The sequence below is a fragment of the Heptranchias perlo genome, chromosome 5, assembly GCF_035084215.1.
Source record: "Heptranchias perlo isolate sHepPer1 chromosome 5, sHepPer1.hap1, whole genome shotgun sequence".
In the NCBI taxonomy this organism is placed as follows: domain Eukaryota; kingdom Metazoa; phylum Chordata; class Chondrichthyes; order Hexanchiformes; family Hexanchidae; genus Heptranchias; species Heptranchias perlo.
In genome coordinates, this window is record NC_090329.1 from 104,457,650 (window position 1) to 104,478,621 (window position 20,972).

General features: G+C 40.5%; 1 protein-coding gene across 2 annotated transcripts in view; it reads left to right on the forward strand.

Annotated features, from left to right (window-relative positions):
- The first annotated feature begins 567 nt into the window (after positions 1-567).
- LOC137321491 (glutamate receptor ionotropic, kainate 2) overlaps positions 568-20,972 on the forward strand; it is a 394,735-nt gene continuing 374,330 nt past the window's right edge. For both annotated transcript variants that reach the window (XM_067983881.1, XM_067983882.1), the window contains exon 1: positions 568-682. In XM_067983881.1, the coding sequence (XP_067839982.1) occupies positions 568-682 (115 nt within the window). The remainder of the gene's footprint in view (positions 683-20,972) is intronic.

Here is a 20,972-nt window from a genome sequence, read left to right on the forward strand (position 1 = left end):
TGCCTCCCTCCCTCTCTCTCTCTTGTCTTTCTTTTAATGCTATAGCTCCACGTCAGGAGGCTGTGTGTGCAGCAGTGCAGTAGGATGCTCGCTTTTTCCAGATATCTTTTTGCCAATTGATTGATCTGACGGTCTGATTGTGCTCGCTATTGATTTTCACCACTGGATATTATTTTTTTTGCCGATCTTCCCTCACAACCCCCCCCCCCCTTTACCCCCCCCTCCTCCTCCTCCTCCTCCCCCTCTCCCTCCCTTCAGCGGCGCCGAGATGGACTTGTGGATGGATTTCTTCAAGAATCTCAGAGTCTGAAAACATGGATGTCCCACCATTCCTTGCAGCGGAAGAGTGCTCCTTTGCGCAGTGAATGAATGAAGAACATGCGGGGATTGCTAATGGTTTGGGAAGCATATGCTCTCTCCAGTCGCTCTTCCTCTCTGTGACCATGTCGTGATCCTTTCCGAGGGCCACCGACCGCTCACCGTCAATCTAATTCTACCGTGGAACCTGATATAGAAAAGGGTGGGGGGAGGAAATACGCCCCTGGAATTGATCTAAATACAAAAATCATGAAGATTATCTCTCCGCTTCTAAGCAATCTGGTCTTTGAGTGTTCGACTAGACTTTTCCTGTGCCTCTTGTGGATGGGATATTCTCAAGGAATGACGCACGTTTTAAGATTTGGTAAGATTTGTTTTTATTTCAATTCTTGATTCCTCACATCTGATTTACAAATGCACATTGTTGAACTTGTGCGCGATCGCTTTGGGCAGGGTGCAGTTTCCGCGGTTGCCCCCAATAATGTCCTATTACATTTACAGGATTAAAATGGTCTAGCCTGTTTGCAGCAATTCCTTTAAAGACTCGTTCGGCTCAGCTTCTGCTCTCACCTAGGGATGAGCTGACCGACCGTATTGACAGTGGTAACCTTGTAATCTGTAACACTCTATGTGATCGCATCTGTTCTCCTTTAAAAGAAATGTTTCCCGAAAACTAAAAACTTCCAGGAGCACATTCTGATTCCGCATAAAGTTAATTTTCCAGTAATATCGGTAAATATTGAATTGTCATTGCCACGTGTGGGACCGGACACCGGCGTCTTTTAGTTAACATTGCCCCTCTATAAATATATACTGTGCAAAGAGTTAATGGATAGTCTTCGATAGAGAAATACCGAGCGTCTCATCATCCGTAGATGTTCTGGTCCATTTTATGTTCGAATATTAAGTCAAATCATGTCTTGCAAACGGTCTTTCCCAAAACATTTGCACAAAATTCTAAATCAGTAATTTATGAGGAGCGGGCTAGGCTAAGATTGACACCATCATTTCCAGGAGCACATCCATCTCAGAGAACAGAGCGCACGGTTACCAATTGGTTGGTGTGTTGAAAACGTGCTTGTAACTGCATTGTGCACAGAAAGTAAATACCTACAATTAAATGAGATTTATAGATGGATACAAATAGTACGTGCAGGCTCAAAGTGCACTTCGTAAATGAACAGCTTGATGTCTTAATAAACTCTTTTAGCATGAATATTTACAGTTGTCATTAATTACAAGAACGAGGAGAGGCGAAGTTTTGTATGAGTGCTGAAGACACAATTAAATATATGAGATGGATGTGCGAAGACAACTACTATCAATTAGCGCTTTCTGTTTGCAAATAATTTGGGAACCAGACTCTTTACCAAGGCAGATTTGATCAATTAACCGAGAGAGAAGAAAAAATTCTGCCATTAAACCTCAGCGTGTGCTCATGTAAATAATACACTAAAGTACAAGGGCGCTAGTGTTTGCAAGGAAATACCGGGGTGAGGCGGGGGCGTTTTGGATTTTGAGAATCTATGGCGTGGCTCCGGACGCAACAAGTCTTATGAATAAAAGCGCAAATGTTTACTGAGTGGTACCCTGATAATAATCACCGAAGCCAACAGGGTTATTATTGATCTGATGTGCTGGGTTCGCAGTTGTACAGTATTATCTATTTCCCTGTAGTCACAGGTTGATGATCTGAACACATTGCTGTTATCAACGCTGTTAAGAGTTTTGCGGTTCTGTTAACCCAGAGTGACATGATTGTATGGGTTTACTGCCCCTCAAAACACCCACAGCTACTTTCGTACGTATACTCTCTATCTTGAAAATCGCATAAGCAATCCACAGCCAACAGATGGTTGTTGAAAGTGAGAAATGTGTATTAACCGGCGCTCGAACTGCCGCTGTATTTAAGATATGATAACAGTTACCACCCCCACTCTGGAAATTGATGCAATCCTTTGTAATAAGAATTGTACAAACACTCCACGCTGCTTGTAATAGTCATATCGCCAAAACTTACAATAACTCGACTTGTCAGCTCAAAGCCGTAGTCTAGAGCTCCAACATTGAAAGCATTTACGTAAACCGCTGATGGAGGTTTAGAAATGACGTTTATTAAATCCCCTTGGGTTGAAGGGATTGTGTTTTAGACACTGGCACCACAATTATACTATGATGCTTTACTAAACCTACTGGGCGCTTGTAATGCTTTTTTTTTTGTATGATATCCGACATCCAAACAGACAACAGTAGGCTCAAAGGATAAAACTACAAGGCATTAAACGTCCGACATATCCTGGTCTTTTCGAGCCGAAATAGCCCACAGTAATACCACGGGTGCCCGTCCCTTAGGTGAGAGTCGTTTTCACAGCGCTTTCAGGATTGAAAGTTGGGAGTACCTAATTCCATGTTGTTTCACGCCAATCTATCCCCACTACATCCACACAATGCTTGTCAAAATTTTATGATTAGATTCGAGGCAACAGAACCATAGAACCATTCCGTTGGAATCGCCTTGTCAGGTTAAATTCCAGCTGTGCTTTATTTTGTGAAGGTTCTCTTTGCCTCTGGCATTTTGAAAGCAAACAGCCCGAGTCTCTCAGCAGAGTTGATGCGAGCTTGCTTCACTTCTGTACGAACAGGTACTGGGCAAGAGAGAGACGGCGATTTCAACAAGCACTGTTTAAAAGTCAGGCTGCATCTCCAATTTAGCTTAGCGCTATGGCAACGCGCTACGACATGAATTCCCTCCAACCATCACATTTGAAATATACCACTATCCCTTATTGTCCTTTATTTATTAAAAGCAACCGCAAAGTTGTCATACTCAACATTTCAAATGTATTTTTCTTTTGTTAATTGGGGGGGGGGGGGCGGTGTAGACAGATATTTTGTCACTTTTTATATGCTCTGGCGAGGGAGGGAGGCGAGTTACACATAGGAAGTAACCACGCAGATCAGTGCATTGAGAAACAGCAAACCGGGCTTTACTCGCGATCAGACGTTACATTTTCAGACTGCCCTATTGCTGTTATATGACATTTTCTGCTACCTGAGAATCGATTAAACCAGTTAAGTATAAACATACCATCTGTGACTGTAACCTTCACAGCATCAGTCGCAATGATAATCCGCACAAAGCTTCACAGTTGTTACATGAATCCAGATAGCGTGTCTACAAATGCATCTTAGGAGTTCTGGTCAAATCTGGACACCCCCCCTCCCCCAAGCAAAAGATAATGTGAAGATAACAGTGCAAATGTAGAAACATTTCGGATTCAGTAAAAGCTCATAACCATTTCGCTCTGCGTCAATTTAACATTAGCAGCGCACAGCACAAATTGCTTTGGAACAAGTGCGAAGCTTTCTGGTAACGCTAGCGAAGACGATCTCACTAGAAGAAATAATGCAGATTAAAATAAATACACCGCCATCGTATTTCATTACGGAAATTTCAGAAGTACTAAATATCTGTGCCTTTTTAACAATTAACTTTATTGGCAGACTATGCCCATCATGTTACTAGTTTTTTTTAAAAAAAATTAAAAATTGCGAGCCAACTGCAGAGGACGTTGACCTTTGGGCTGGTGTCATATTTTGGTTAAGACAGGAGTTTCATGCAGAACGTGTGATGTGATAGTTTACCGGTTGTTGTGCTGCTGGAGAGAGAGAGGGAGAGTGTTTGGATTTCAGCACCAAGGACAGCGGCACCGCGTCCACATCCAAACCTTTAGACACACGGTCAGAGCCACAACTGGAGTCACGGATACGGTTTTTAGATTCACAGCCAATGATAATCGCAGTCTGAATCATAACCAGGACCAACGCTACAATTACCGTGAACTACAACAAGCACTAGAGCCATAATCAATCTGAGCCATAGCCAGAACATTGCCACAGTCTGAACCATGACTACAGCCAGATCTATCGCCAGAAGCAGCACCACAACCATCACCACAGAATGCAACAAGAACGGAGCCACAGCCACGGTCTGAGCCTTATTCACAAACAGGTCCATAGCCATAATCTGAGTCATAACTGCAGCTACATCCATAGTTATAATCAGGAACAGAACTGTAGGCAGATGCTGTATGATTCTAAAGCCACATCCTGAGCAACAACCAGGCCCAGAACCAGAGCAACAGCTACTCTTCCAGAACTTCCCACCGACAACTCTGAAACCCTCATGGAGCATCAAGGATTATTCAGTCAAGCTGGTATTGCTGCACACTCCGAACATATTTTCGGGCGAAGTCCGAAGTCCTTTCTCAGTAGGTGGTCCAGTGTACTGGGGACTAACATAGTGGGACTGCCCATTGGGAGGCTAAACAAACATCACAAGCGTGAGAAAAGTCAGGGTCAGTATATATTTAGGCTGGTGAAAGGACTGGACTTTGACAAGCGGCCAATGCAGTAAACAGTGTTAAGACACCTGGGCTGATACCGTGCACCAGGCGGTGCTCCTGGCCGCGGCTGGGCGGTCAAAGGCTCTTCCGCACCGCAGAACTAGGGTCCGAGTCAAAACAAACATGTGATGGATCCAAAGGAGGGAAAGGCAGAGAGCAACAAACAGCGGGAGAGTTCAACCGAGCACAGCACCGTGAGATTTCAAAAGGAAACTTAACTAACGGGCTTGTCTCACAAGTCAGCACAATCACCGGGTAAACCAGACAACTTTACGTTATTTGTTGGGAAAGTTTTAGATGGTAAAGAAAGGGAGGGGAAGGGGCTACAGTTCGTTTTTGTTATTTTTGTCGCCTATTACACTTGGCCCAGAATCACATCCTGCCAGGTGACAGCCCACAGAGTTAAACGTTTATCAAACGGCTGGTCAAGCAGATAGAGTGGGAGCTCGGCTGAGAGGGAAACTGAGCCTGTAGCTGCCACCGTTATCAGCTCGGCGGCCGACCTTCTAATGGGCTGCAGGCCTCCCTACACCCTAGAGGTGATGTGGGCACCGCCACGTTATCGATTGTATGCCAGGCAGGATTGATCACCACTCCCCCCCCTCTCCCATCCCGTGCCCCCAGTCAACCTTTTACCTTCTCTGTATTGTAGGCTTGTTAATTTAAAACCCCTTGGGTGTGAAAGGTCAAAGTATGACTATTGACTACTTGAGATTAAGTAAGACGAGCCGAGATCCCAATATGATAATGTCTTAGCCTGATCTTTCTTTGCAGATCTTCCCACCTCTTTTCTATCTCACCCTCCTGGTGTAATTAATTGGCTGATTGAAGTCACAGTGATCATGGGGCGATAAAAACAATTTGTATTTAATAGGATTTAGGGGGGAAAACACTGAATTGCACACAACTGTTACGGTACAAGAATTTTAATGGCTCGCTATTGTGGCTGACTGCATAAAATGTCCTGTACCAGCTTAATTGAAAAGGCAATGGGGATTAGATATACAGTGTTCTACAGCTGAAGAGGAGAATAAAAATGATAAATGCAACATATGGCAAAACTGACAGCCCGGGATGAATGGCAGACTTGTATGGAGCCCGGATTTTTTGGGGGAGAATCCAAGCATATATGAATTAAGGAAGCCACCAATCCCAAAAGCAACAAGCGATCACATACACATCACTAACTCACCTTCTAACCATCTGTTACACACAAACATACTTCTTTTATCTTCTTTTCATTGTGAAAATGATCATGTTCTGTCAGTTAGCTTAGTGAGGCTGTTGCTAATAATGAGGAATAATGGCCGTGTAACCTCATGTCCATGAGCAATGGACGCCTGATGTCAGTACAGAACAACACTATAAGGATGCACAATTTATCATCATTTAAAAAAATACTACAAGATAATACATTATATTTTATATACCATATGGAAAATATATGGATTTTGTTACTTAAAAAAACATGCCAGCTCAAAAGCAACAAGGGGCCCAACCCAGATTCATGCCCTGATCATCAGTCCTTTGTGTAATATCTACCTACACTACTGTTTTTATCTTGAAGACTGTCTGGCAAGGTAGGGAGCCTACACAACTGACAAGTTATTAGTAATGAAAAGCAATGTGTGTAATCATGAATATAAGTGGCAAGATTTACAGAAAGATAATCTGTACCTTACCACATGCAAATGCACAGTTCATAGGGATGTCATTTTCATGAAATACAATATTGTAAAGTAATTTTGTATATAAATGATAAAGCTCCTTAATTCTTGCAGGAGTACATTTAAAAATAGTCATCCAATCTGTAATGCACTTATTTAGACCAAATGGATACACACACAAATGAAAACATAAAACTAGTTACATTAATGGTCTTAAAGGGATACTGTCGTCATGAAAAGTGTTTGGCAATTTGTTTTTGATTTTTTTTGGTGGGGAGGGGTTGGGAAGAAGAGCCATGCATTAATTTAGCCAGGATGATCTCATGCAAAAATAATGAAATTATGTATTTCAAAGGGATTGGTGAAACTGTATTGTGTTTGGCAAAATATGTTTGTTTCTCGTGAAGACAGAGCTTGCTTAAAAATGTAAAGAAATTTGTTTTGATTTAGATGAATGGGAAATTTTAATAAGCTTTTAAAAATCTCAAATATATGGTATAACCTGTATTATATAAAATAGCAAATTGCATTGAGGGATTTACTGGCAGTTCACTGGGTGTTCATATTATACATAACATTGCAAACCACTGGAGTTACACAAGTTCTGCAACTACTTTGCAAATTAGCCTTGATACCTGGTAATGAATATATTCAATTATATCATGCACATGAGTTTATCATCAATAGTTTACTCCCAGATAATCATCTCTCATGAAGTAATGTCACAGGCACCTGCACAGAATCCAATTTCTGCTGCACAACATTCTTGAACATCACTCATCATCTCCAAATATTTATTTTCTTCTCAATTTCCTTCACAGTAGGTTGTGCAAGTCTGTAACCCCAGTGTTCCATTCACCATTAATTGATTGATTGAATCCCTATAGTATTAAAGAACCAGCTTTTGCAACACAAAGTTTGGTTAAAAAAAACTTTAAAAAAGTATAAGTTCCAGATTGAGTGAGCACATTATTGTTTCATTTGTGGGACCTGGATTTGAAACCAGCACAGACTGATGAGATGAAAGTTTAGTCTTTCTGCAGGCTGTGAGAGGTCTTTGTGAAATAAGTTTGAACAGTCTCAACCCAGCATTCATTGGCAATGAAACTGGCAATCTCAATCAAAGACACTACAAAGATGGCAGGCATGGGACATCAATGGAAACTGGTGAAGAGAGGGTGTAGGTTAAGATGTGGGCAATGTAGTTTTGATGAGTTATAGTTTAAATGCAGTAGAACACAGGAGGCCAGTGATGAGAGCAATGGAGAAGTTGATCATGGAGTGTGTGAAATTGTGAATGAACAATGGATGGGAAGTAGACGGAGGTGAGCAATGTTGTGGTTTTGGTGATGGATTGGATGTAAACAAATTTGAAATCTATTACAAATATAAGATACATAGCTTGGGAGAACTGCTTATGGGGCATAGAGCATTTTGAAACTTTAAGCCATAATTCAGGGCATGTGAGTTATTTGGCAAAATGTTACACAGTCATTTATTTTTCTGTAAACTTCCATTCTTCATCATGTACAATGTAGCCAAATAATCAGTAATCAATCTTTCATTGCTATTACCTAGCATTATTTTATAAAATGAAGAGTTTGAAAGAAATCAGAAAAAATAAAGACTTGTGCTTCAATAGCACCTTATCATGTCTGCAGAAATGTCTCAAAGTGCTTCATATTCAATGACTGTTATGTATGCAAAAATGACAGCCATTTTGAACACAGAAAGAACCTCTGAACAACAGTGAGATGAATGACAAGTTAATCTATTTTTGTGCTGTTGGTTGAGGGAGAACATCAGGACAACTTATGAAGTCTTAACTGTCCACTTGAACCACTGGAACAGGCTGATGGTGCATTGGTTTAATATCTCATCTGAAGGCTGGCACCTGTGACAATGCAGATTCCCTTAGTTTGTCACTGGATTATGAACCTGGATTACGTACTCAAATTCTGGTGTGGGGCTCGAGTAAACAGCCTTCAGAGGCGAGGGATCCATCAAATTATAATAATTACATTTTCTGAACTAATTTTTTACAGCAACTCCACTTTTCATTCCTAACATAACTGAGGGATAATTATCTGTCTGGTTTCATTAGGTCAAAGCCTTGAAATGCCAACAGGATCAGGTCTGCTGAGAAACATATTTGCAATTTTGTTCAAACTTGTTTGATATTCTTAGTTATCTATTTTCTCTTTGGAGGAAATAGCTTAACATCAACTTTTTCAGGCTTGATGGACAGTATTCCCATTTTTTTATATTAGTTTTGTGCCCCAATCATTTTAGCAAATTGTCTCCCCTGTTTTTGGTGTCAGTGCCATGCACCATTCTCTGGTCAAGGGAGCAGCCAGTTGAGCAATGCCTCCACCAAGGCAGCTGGATTATTGGTTGCAAAGATGAGCAGGAGAGTGGTTCAGGTTAATTCATCCTCACTTCTGCTTTGCTGCTCCCCCAACAATTTGGCAGAAAATGCACGCCACTGTTTTGTGAGAAATGATAACGATATCTAAAATTCAGACATCCCCTAAAATAAAATAGGGTTATTGCTAAATTGGTTTTCTGTGGCTATTGAGTTTTCATTAATCCAACAGTCATTAATTATTTTAAATTAAAAGCTATATGTAATTTTCTGTTTTGGTTAAATTGAATAAGGCAGCTCTGAAATGGCTGGCCTTCAAAAGGCAAGTGTGTGTGGTAAGAATTTGCTTTTTACTGTGCTCCCAAACAACGTTAAGCCATGGCTTAAATGGACACACAGAACAGTTGCTACGACTTAGGTAAAAATCCTTTATTTAAGGATGTTTATTCTTTAATTGCAGTTGCGATATTTCACTATTAGTTGCTCTTGCTGTTAGAGTAATATCCATAAGATGCAGCTATTTTAGACAAAACCTTTTCAGAATAATTGCTATTTGAGAGCTATTATGCACAGAAACAATGGTAGTTAATCAGCGGGAGAAAAATGAAATTTTTAATTTAGTATGATAATGGTGCTAAAGATGCTGTTTCTGAAGAAGTAATAGCTGACATTCACCCCTGCTGGAGGAAACCATAATCCACAAGAAATGCATGCAGTTAATGATGCAAAGCCAAAGGGAATTAAAAAATGATTCAGATGGATTATTGCAGGAATACGCTGGATAAATGCGACTATTACTGTTATTTGACATGAGCACCCTGTCTGCATCGAGACATTGTTGGAAATTTGTTTCTGTATTGAATTTATTGCGGCTGTACGAATGCTGTGAATCCACCTGCCACACTTCTGTCACAAAGTAAAATCTGTCACTTCCAGGATACCAATGCAATTGTGCTCCTTAGCAAAAGGAACCAGAATTTGGTTTATAAATAGGTCAGCAGCACTGAAATTAATTTATCACTCCAGAGACCAGTGGGCTAGCTTGTACTGTCCATGGGGTTCTTGTCAGGTAACAGCAATGGTGCATGTGAGAAAGAAGATGATTTCAAGATATTTTAATAGATTTCATTATTGTTTTTTTTCCATTTGGATATAATATACATATGCTGGAGTCATTTTCAATTATTACATATGGTCTGGTGCTACAAGTAAAATCGTTATGGCAGTAAGCCTTACACTGGTTAGACATTTTTTCAGAGTCAGTTGTTAAAACTGAAATACAGGAGTGCCATTATAAACCATGAACTGGCTCCACGTTTCCTATGGTATTAAATATCTTTAAGGTAAATTCCATATGCCTTTTGTGGCAGAATATACTGCAGTGTATTACAATTGCTGACTTGCTGTAGGTAATCACTTTGTAATTTGTAGCAGATGAATTCAATTTGCATGAGTGGGACATGAACTCATTCCCTAATAGCTATGTAAATGGGTTAAAACTTTTAAAAATAGATTTATATGTTGGGTAATTCCATTTTGTGACAAGGAGGACATAATCTTGTGCAATGGCACGTGAGGTTACAGCTAAACGATTCTTTTCATTAAGTACTGTCACAAAAGCCCATGTTACTTTGTAACATATATATTTATATTTATATAGGTGTGTTGAAGATTATGCACATTGGCCATATAAACAAGAATGCAAATTAGAAAATGAATTATAATAGAATTATTGATTACATTGTGCTCCAACCAGAGGGATGACCCTCTCTTCAGATTAGAGATTAAAAATGATGAAGGCATAAACCATTTATTGGTCCTGAAACTCGTTTAAATTTCTGACAGATACGCTGGCTCTTAAGTATATTTGTAAAAACATTTGATACAAGATAAACACTGTAGGATTGAAAGCTTACCCCACCCAGTATCATAGTGGCTCACTAGATTCTAACTGTGATTTGCTGCTTTCTAAAAAAAAATCATTTTTTTGATAACCTGCTAAAATCTTTGTGATCTTGCCTGCACAGCTGTCTGCTCCTGCTCCACATCTATATTTCACAGATGACTGAAGGCTACTCTGTGTAGCTTTCATAATGCACATAGCACCTTAACAAAACTCTGAAAATACTGATTTGAAAATATCCAGGCAAGTAACACTAGAAAGATCATGGTATTGTAATTTTAAAATGTTATCATTTAAAAAAAATTACATTCAGGGAGCAATGAATTACAGAGCTGGAAACATGAATTAACTACATGATGGATTGGTACCTTATTTTTTAAGGCAGTTGAGTACTTAATAGCAGATTTCTAGGATTGAAAGTCTGATAAGAAAGTACAAATGTAAAAGCTAAAAGTGCTCAGTAGGTCAGCCAAAATCAGAAAAGAAAAAAAACAATATGGGTTACTGTGTTTTTTTTAATGTTTTCTCTTCTTGCCTGCAAATTGTTCTTGACTTGCTCCATCTCTCCTCAAGGTGGCAATTCATAGTAAGGTAGTTCTTATGGGCATTGGTGATCTGGCTATTGTCTAAGTGACCATGCATGAGCCTGGACAGTGGTTATTCATGTTTTTTTGATCACGCACATCACAGCTGAGCTGGTCTTACGTTCACCCAAAATCCACATATGTGGGCTTCACACAGATAATTGTACAGCAATCGAGAGCAGATAGTCTAGGTAATTTTCCCCCTCCTTAGCCCATGTACACTGGGGTCAGTTGTGCACCCCACTGCCATCTGGGCTGACACTAGCTGACTCAGCATACACCAGCAATTGAATCTGGGCCCTCCCTGGTCCACATAGCCTGGTGCCACACCTGACAGTACATGCACCAACTTAGCTGTTGCATTGGATGGTGGAGTAATGATTTGTTTTGACAAAGAAATGATTTGATGTAGTTTACTGACACATCAAACACGTATTCAGCAGGGAACTGTGAATTTAATGCACAAGAATTAGTACATTATGAAAAACTCCCCACTGACTTGCGAATGATTGCTGCGCTCTTCCTCACTTATTTGTGGAATAATAAACGGGTGCTTGGGCAAGTTTGTGGCCGCCATGTCAAAATCTCCTCTGTGAGGATGAAGAATTGAAGTTATAATGATCTCTGCCAAAATTAAATGTATTGGAGAACTAACTAATGAAGCAATAATGATGTTTTATTTTTGTGACTGAACATAAAAATAAAAAAAATAACAGTTTGTTATTTTATTTTGAGTAACAGCTAATACTTCATTTTGGATTGTGGGCACAGTGATGACATACCTTCTATTCTGGAGCCAAGACAACTTGATTTTCTTTCTGACTAAGAAAATTGCAAGATGGCAGCAGACCCTCTGTGACAATTTTCGTCTATGAATGCTGTCGGTGGCAAGTGCAGAAAAAGTCTTGGTCATTAGGTTGTACACTATTGTTTACAGTTCGCAACAGTAAATAAACAAACAAGTATCAGGTACTGAAACGAAAAGTTTCTCATTCATTCAATGCAGGGGTGCTACTTTGCAGGGCTGTATAAAGAGGTATGTTTCATACATTTCTTTCAACTGCCACCAGTCGAAAGAGTTATTTTTTCACACTTCTTAGTTCGGCAAATTAACAACTTGTTGCGTTTTGATGGCACTTTGTTAACGGAGTTTTGGAATGAAATGTGTGTGATTAATCTGTTTTTCACACTTCAGAGTCAGATGGATTAATACCATATTGTATTTTGATAGCACATTGTTTAAGGCAGTTTGAGTCTGGAATATTCTTAATTCTTTTCTAATTCGCAATCAAATGGATTAATAAAACAGGGTCCAATCCAAACTCACGACTAATGCAGAGTAGTGAGATGGATGATCACGCACTAAAAGAAGCATATTTATATACAGTAACCATGCGCTTAAAACATTTGGGGCAGAGTCCAATACTGAGAGAATTGTAATAGCTGTTGCAAGCTGATTTTGTAGAGATTCACAAAAACGTAGACAGTGCCGGCACCGTGAAATATTATTTAAAATCCGATTGTCTCGTTAAAGGGAACCATTTACTCACAGTATTACCCCATCAGGCGCTTTACTCAAAGAAACAGAGTTATCTCTGCGTTGACTGAGTGTGATGAGTTCAAAAGAAACTCTAACAATACAAAAGCAAACAAATGCGTTAGTTGTATTCAAAAATGAAAAACAAACCCTGCAATCTCCAATAAAAAGAGAAAATGCTGGAAACACTCAGCAGGTCAGGCAGCATCTGTGGAGAGTGAAACAGAGTAACCGGGACCTGCAACGTTAACTCTGTCTCTCTCCCCCCAGATGTTGCCTGACCTGCTGAGCGTTCCTAGCATTTTCTGTTTTTATTTCAGATTTCTAGCATCTGCGGTATTTTGCTTTTGTTTTCCTGCAAACTGTGTGATACTGGGAGAGCTGAAATGTTCACATCTCTGAAGGCACGTGTGTTCTTTTTCCTTCCCAGTTAAAGTGAGGGCAGTTTGCACATCCAGCTTGGTTTCAGTATGTGAAGCTTGCTCCCCGGTCCTCACCGGTCACGATTCCTTTTACTGTGTTGTTTGGTTCAAACTGGAGTTTTCACCACGAGTGCCTGCCAAAGAGGAAGGATCTGATCACAGTAAAAGTGACACTTAAGGTTTTAGCCGATTCTTAAAAGGTTCAGAAGCATTTTCATCTGTCAATAAAGCATCTCCCTCTAACGATAAGTGGTGATGATTTTTTTAAAACACTTTAAGCCCAGTGTTGCTTTTAAATTCTTTGTCACTAAGTTCTCCTGAATTATTATTGAACTTCAGGGCCTTTTCCCTTATCATTAATATTGTACTGGCATACTTCAGCTCTGCTGCTCTATGAGTCATAAGTATACAGCCTTGTCAAGTCTGACATTTTCTGCTAGATGCATTACTTTGGATGACCTGCCATGAATTGTCTCTCAAAACTCTGTTACACTTAAAAAAAATAAAATTTCTTTATCCTGGGCTCTTTGCTTTCTGAACTTCATATTTTACTGTGAGTTTCAATGAAGGCTAATTGTTTAAGAGACTGTCAATTATATCAGCCTTCTGTTACACAGACAAAACAACAACTTGCATTTATGTAGTGCCTTTAATGGAGTAAGATGTCCCGAGATGCTTCACAGGAGCATTATGAGACAAAATTTGACACCGAGCCACATAAGGAGATATTAGGACAAGTGACCAAAAGTTTGGTCAGAGGTAGGTTTTAAGGAGCGTCTTAAAGGAGGAGAGAGTGATAGAGAGGTGGGAAGGTTTAAGGAGGGAATTCCAGACATTAGAGCCTAGGCAGCTGAAGGCACGGCCACCAATGGTGGGGCAAAGGAAATCGGGGATGTGCAAGAGAAACAACTTACTTTCCTTTCTGGGAGCTCATTCTCTGTTCATATCCACATTCTCATGGTGGTCCTGGTGTGCATACACAGAACATGTCGGGTGGTCCAACATTTTGGTTAACACTCAGTGTGGTTATCCAATGTTCAGAGTGATAGCCTTCCAGTCTACCTCTGGCTTTCTTCAAGTCACTCATTGCATAATAATGTTTCTTGTAAAAACCTAACTTTGATAATATGCAGTGGTGAAGCTGAAGCAATTATTATAGTAAATAAAAATCAGGGACAGACTTAAAAACAGTAATTTCAACTCAGAGTTCAGATGATGCATCATGCATTGTCCATTCTTTGCTTTTATGGTTTAAGATCTTCTTTGAATCTTTACTAATTCACTCCCTTCTATCTGAACCCTATGTGTCCTCTGCATCCTGCCATATTTGCCAAGTCCAGCAGAATACAAGATGATCCAAGCTCAAGACTAGGTTCAAGACGGTCCCAGTGGATTGGAAGGTAGCAAATGTAACCCCAGTATTCAAGAAAGGAGGGAGAGAGAAAACAGGGAACTACAGGCCAGTTAGCGTCACATCAGTCGTTGGGAAAATGCTGGAATCCATTATTAAGGAAGTGGTAATAGGGCACTTAGAACCGCATAATATGATTAGGCAGAGTCAATATGGATTTATGAAAGGGAAATCGTGTTTGACAAATTTATTAGAGTTTTTTGAGGATGTAACTAGCAGGGTAGATAAAGGGGAACCAGTGGATGTAGTATATTTGGATTTTCAAAAGGCATTCGATAAGGTGCCACATAAAAGGTTGTTACACAAGATAGGGATCATGGGGTTGGCGGTAATATATTAGCATGGATAGAGAATTGGTTAACAGACTGAAAACAAATAGCAGGGATAAACGGATCATTCTCGGGTTAGCAAGCTGTAACTAGTGGGGTGCCTCAAGGATCGGTGCTTGGGCCTCAGCTATTTACAATCTATATTAATGACTTAGATGAAGGGACTGCGTGTAATGTATCCAAGTTTGCTGATGATACAAAGCTAGGTGGGAAAGTAAGCTGTGAGGAGGACACAAAGAGTCTGCAAAGGAATATAGACAGGTTAAGTGAGTGGGCAAAATGATGGCTGATGAAGCATATTGTGGGGAAATGTGAGGTTATTCACTTTTTTAGGCAGAATAGACAAACAGAATATTTTTTAAATGGTGAGAAACTATTAAATGTTGGTGTTCAGAGAGATTTGGGTGTCCTTGTACAAGAAACACAAAAAGTTATCATGCAGGTACAGCAAGCAATTAGGAAGGCAAATGGCATGTTTGCCTTTATTGCAAGGGGGTTGGAGTACAAGAGTAAGGAAGTCTTACTACAATTGTACAGGGCCTTGGTGAGACCTCACCTGGAGTAGTGTGTACAGTTTTGGTCTCCTTATCTAAGGAAGGATATATTTGCCTTAGAGATGGTGCAACAAAGGTTCACTGGATTGATTCTGGGATTAGAGGGTTGTCCTATGAGGAGAGATTAAGTAGAATGGGCCTATACTCTCTGGAGTTTGGAAGAATGAGAGGTGATCTCATTGAAATATACAAGATTCTGAGGGGGCTTGACAGGGTAGATGCTGAGAGACTGTTTCCCCTGGCTGGAGAGTCTAGAACTAGGGGTAAGGGGTCGGCCATTTATGACTGAGATGAGGAGGAATTTCTTCGCTCAGAGGGTTATGAATCTTTGGAATTCTCTACCCCAGAGTGCTGTGGATGCTGAATCATTAAGTATATTGAAGGCTGAGTTAGATAGATTTTTGGACTCTAGGGGAATCAAAGGATTTGGGGATCGGGCGGGGAAAGTGGAGTTGAGGTCAACGATCAGCCATCATCTTATTGCATGGTGAAGCAGGCTGGAGGGGCCCTATGGCCTACTCCTGCTCCTATTTCTTATGTTCTTATGTTTTTATGAACACATTAGTCAATCTATTGAGACATTTGCTTTGGAAATTAAGTCAGTCTGTCAAAGGGGATTTTCTATAAAATGGAAGAAGTGTGAATTAATATAATTCTGTTTGACGTCTTTTTCAACTGGATAACAGAGTTACCTACCTTATATAAGAATATTTTCATGTCGTGAAATGTAGAGTCCACAGAAACAATGGGCAGAATTTTGCTGTGAAAATATTTGTGTGCAAATCGGACAGCAACTTCCAGCGACTGCACATGCACAGTTAAACGCGGAAACCCAGAAGTTGCTGAACGAGATACACTGCTCCTCCACGAGCTTTCCGAGAACGGCATCTCACCGTTGGCTCTGCATTCAAATGAATGGAACAGCGTGAAGTTCCTGCACTGATGCTGTACATACAGACTAATCTCGTCAGAAAAATGTAGGGCTTGTCTATTCTGATGTAAGTACCCTGTTAACAGCGTGGTAAGTCTTAATGACTGCGAAACAACATCTCTGGCACTGAAAATTAACTTTAATAAGTGTGGAGTCTCAATCCTTCAGATTTTAATTGTGGTTAGACATTTAAAAAAAAGTAAATACATTTTTATTGTTTTACTTTTTCTTTCTGTCTCTTTTATCTTTGTCTCTTAATTCAATTTTCTTTCCCTCTCTTTATTTCACTTTCTGTACCTGATTTGACATTGAATTCACTATTCTAACTTACACTTCCTGGTTCAGTCTATGCATGCTTATTAACGATTCTTCAATCAGATTGGTTAAAGGGATAGACAGTTGTTTGCCCTGTTCACACAGGTCCCAGATGCCCTTTTTGGCTCTCTAATTTTCACAAACTTGCTGTGTAAAAGATCATAGAAAGTCTATGGGCAAGTGCAAGTCTAACGAATAGTGCTGCTCACAGCAAAATCTGGCCCATTATCTACCACTTTCTGTTAATATAGTATTTTAGTCAGTGAAACATTTAAAAGAATTCAGAAACTGACATGAAGACTAATTGGACATACTTTAGATAGAAGCACACAGTAAGGCTCTAAATATTATGAAAGTGTAACATCTGATTATTTAATTGCTGTGCCTTTAAGACTTCTGGTTTTTCACCTTTCTGTACAGCTGTTATGAAAAGGAGAACAACATAGTGGCAGTCATCAAGAGGTTCAAAGAGCACCATAAACCTTAAAATCATAGAATGAACAATGCATGATCTATTTACATCATCTGAACTCTCAGTTGGAATTACTGGGGTAGATTTTCAACTAAGTGCCCAGGCATAAAACTGGCATCGTGGATGGTCCGCCCATTGTAGAAACCATCTGATTTTCATCTCCACTGAAGTCAACAGAAATGACCATCAGCGGCGGTTTCTATGATGGGCAGCTGATTCGCAATGGTGGCTTTACACCTGGGCAGCAAGTTGAAAATCTACCCCACTGGTTTTAATTCGGTCCCTGACTTTTATGTACTATAATAATATAGACTATATTTGCTATTCTGTAATTCACTGACGTTTGTTTCTTAACATACAGCTTTTGTGAGTTCTAGGACGTCACCACCGACATCACTGATCATTGTGGGGGGAATTTTAACTTTTGCTAATGGTACAAAACAGGCGATATTATTAACATGCTTCAATCTGATTGGTTAAAGGCGGCCAATCTGTTATCGCCTGTTTCACAACATCGCCCAGAGTTCAAATTACTGTTCCCCCATCCCCCACCCCCTGCCCACGAGTGAGAGATTAGTGTAGCAGCTTCACAGCTGCACATCGTGAAAATTAGGCTTTCACCTACAAATTCTACTTACAAGTCAACAGAACAAAACACTTCAAGAAGTTTTCTTAAGCAGAGGATCGGTTATTGACTGTGATAAAGTCCTTGAGCTCACGAAAGCTGCATGTGTGAGAGCTGCAAGTTTTTGGATGTGCAGAAGAGCACCAACACAAGGAGTTCTTAGGACAGGTGATCAAAAGCTTGGTCAAAGAGGTTGGTTTTAAAGACAGTCTTAAAGGAGGAGAGAGCGGTGGAGAGGTGGAAAGGTTTAGGGAGGGAATTCCAGAGCTTAGGGCCTGGACAGCTGAAGGCACGGCTTCCAGCGGTGGGGTGAAGGAAACTGGGGATGCACAAGAGGCCAGAATTGGAGGAATATAAGGCTGAGAATAAGATTGGAAATTTTAAAGGTAGGTATAGATTGAGGTTATCAATACTCCATGGGACATGATGGACTGTACTGCTGGGTCTGGGAGGAGCGGGTAATGTTTGTGGAGAACAGCAGGCCAAAATTGAATAGTGGAGATGTGGTGATAGATAAATATTCTGGACCTTTGCTTACTTACCATTGGGAATCAGCAATCATTTATGCAGAATTTATTTTAGGAGATTAACTTAAATTGTAGAGTTGATGATCAGAGTTAAATTGTACATGGCCAGTGAAAGATTCAATGGGGTTAATATGCACTCCCCCCACCTGGCGTAATTCAGGGTGGGGGGAGGGGAGGGGGCAGTTAAATGGAACAGGGAACTTACACACTCCTTTCCCGCCCGATGTGGCGATAAGGTCAGCCCTTTCCCAAGTTGGTGGGGATATCTTTAAATATGCAGATCGGGCTCTCCAATGATGTCATCAGGGCCTGATTTGCCATTTTAACCTGAGGCCTGAGCGAGGGGAAGCAGTGGTGGCTTCCCCTGCCAGGCAAAGCCTGCTGGGAACAATAGCCAGGGCTAGAAGAGGCCCAGCGAAGTAAGATTTTACATTTCTTTCCCCTTTCCCTGGGGGCCAAGAGCAGCAGGGGTGCTCCTCCGGGCCCCACAAGGAAACCATGGGCCTCCCCTTCCCGGGCTTCTTCCCCCCTCCTTGACAAAGATTCCCCTCCTTGTGCCGGGGACTGTACTCCTGGGTACTCGGCAGCGGTCTCCTGCTGTCCGATTTTAATGGCCGGGCAGCCACTTCCTGGCTATTTTGGTCAGGATTGGCAAGCAGTGTGCCAGTGAGGCCCAGACATGAAAACTGGCCGAGTAATGCCCCTGGACGGGAGTTAAAATCGAGCTCAATGTTTCATTATGCTTTCAATTTGTTACAAATGTGGTTTTCTGTTTGTTTAGTGGGAGTGGAGCATCTCTCACTTTGGGCCCTTGGCATTTCAATTCAGTTTACTCTTAGGCTGGCTTTCCTTGATGTTAGGCGGAATTTACTGCCTCTAAATTCCTCTTGCTCAGCATTAAACATCTTTGCCGTTTTCCTCCACATGTTCCTCTGCTTCCTTTTGGGTGTAACTAAGTACTTAATTGGCAGTAGGCTACTTTCTATTGGTATCGGTGGCCAAACCAGGGCAAGTGTTTGTAATCCAAAAGGCTGCAGTGGACTTAAATCTTGTCAGTTGTAGCCCGCTATGGTGCTAGTCTTCTCATCTTCTGCCATGTACAGTCCCCCCAATTCTTAGTAACATAGTAACAATGTGATAATGAATGATTTCATTGCAATATACCTTCATTTTGGTTTTAATTACTACATTAGAGATCAATCTAGATCTTATGTAATGTTTTTAAACTGGCGTTATGCTTGCCTTTCTAGGGTTGCACTTCAGTTTTAACAGCAGTTCAGCTTGTTACCATATTGTTTAAAGTGCTCACGTTTTTTGTAGTTGACCACCCAGTGACTGGACAAATAGGAAGAAATTCTTGCTGCCAATTTAACGTATGAATGGTTAAAGTAGTCATAACAAATTTCTACCTTTGCTATTTTAATGGAGCCATTAACCCATTTATTTTAAACAGAGCATTTTAAGTGTGGGTACGATAACATCCATGACAGTAATTTGTACTCTTCAGTATCTGCCTTTGCACAGTTAGACTGATGCATTTAAAGTTATTGGTTTTCTGTTTTGCCTTCTGTTGGTATAGATCTGAATTATTATACTGTTATTTAAATTTAGATCATTGAAGTCTTTATGCAAGTTCTGCATTGTAAAGAATATTTCTCATCACACAGATAACCAGTATTGAGAAGTAAAGGCAAGGGATAATGAGTTAGAAATTGATATTTGTTGCGCCTGTTTTTTGGGCCTAAAACAGGTGCAATTCATTCCAATTTAGCAGTGGAACAGCCTGTGCCCAATCTTCACACTGAAATAAGAACAACAACAACTTGCATTTATATAGCGCCTTTACCGTAGTAAAACATCCTAAGGTGTTTCACAGGAGCATTATCAAACAAAATTTGACACCGAGCCACATAAGGAGATATTAGGACAGGTGAGGTCAAAGAGATGGGTTTTAAGAAGCGTCTTAAAGGAGGAGAGCGAGATAGAGAGGCGGAGAGGTTTAGGGAGGGAATTCCAGAGCTTAGGGCCTAGGCAGCTGAAGGCACGGCCCCAATGGTGGAGCGATTAAAATCGGGGATGCGTAAGAGGCAAGAATTGGAGGAGCGCACAGATCTCGGAGGGTTGTAAGGCTGGAGGAGATTACAGAGATAGGGAGTGGTGAGGCCATGGAGAGATTTGAAAACAAGGATGAGAATTTTAAAAGCGAAGCGTTTCCGGACCAGGAGCCAAAGCAGGTCAATGAGCACAGGGGTGATGGGTGAATGGGATTTGAATGCCTCGATTTTAAAGAAATCCCTCTAGAACTAGTTACTTTCTCCCAGATATGACCAAATTGAAACCAGCAAACTCACTCCCTCAGTGTAGCCTAACTCAAGCTGAGCTGAGACTGGGATTTAAACTCAAGTGTTCTATGTCAGCCAAGACTCCAGGAGTTCAACTGAATCATTGTTGGCTTAATCCTTTCGCCAGCATGGTCGTAAACTGGAGGAGGTATTAGTAGGGATATTTCATTGTCTCATAATGTTTCTTTTTTTGTTATTCTCATACATTTATTTTTGATTACCAAATGTCTGCTGAATTTGTCTTGTGTTTGACCATTTCATTCA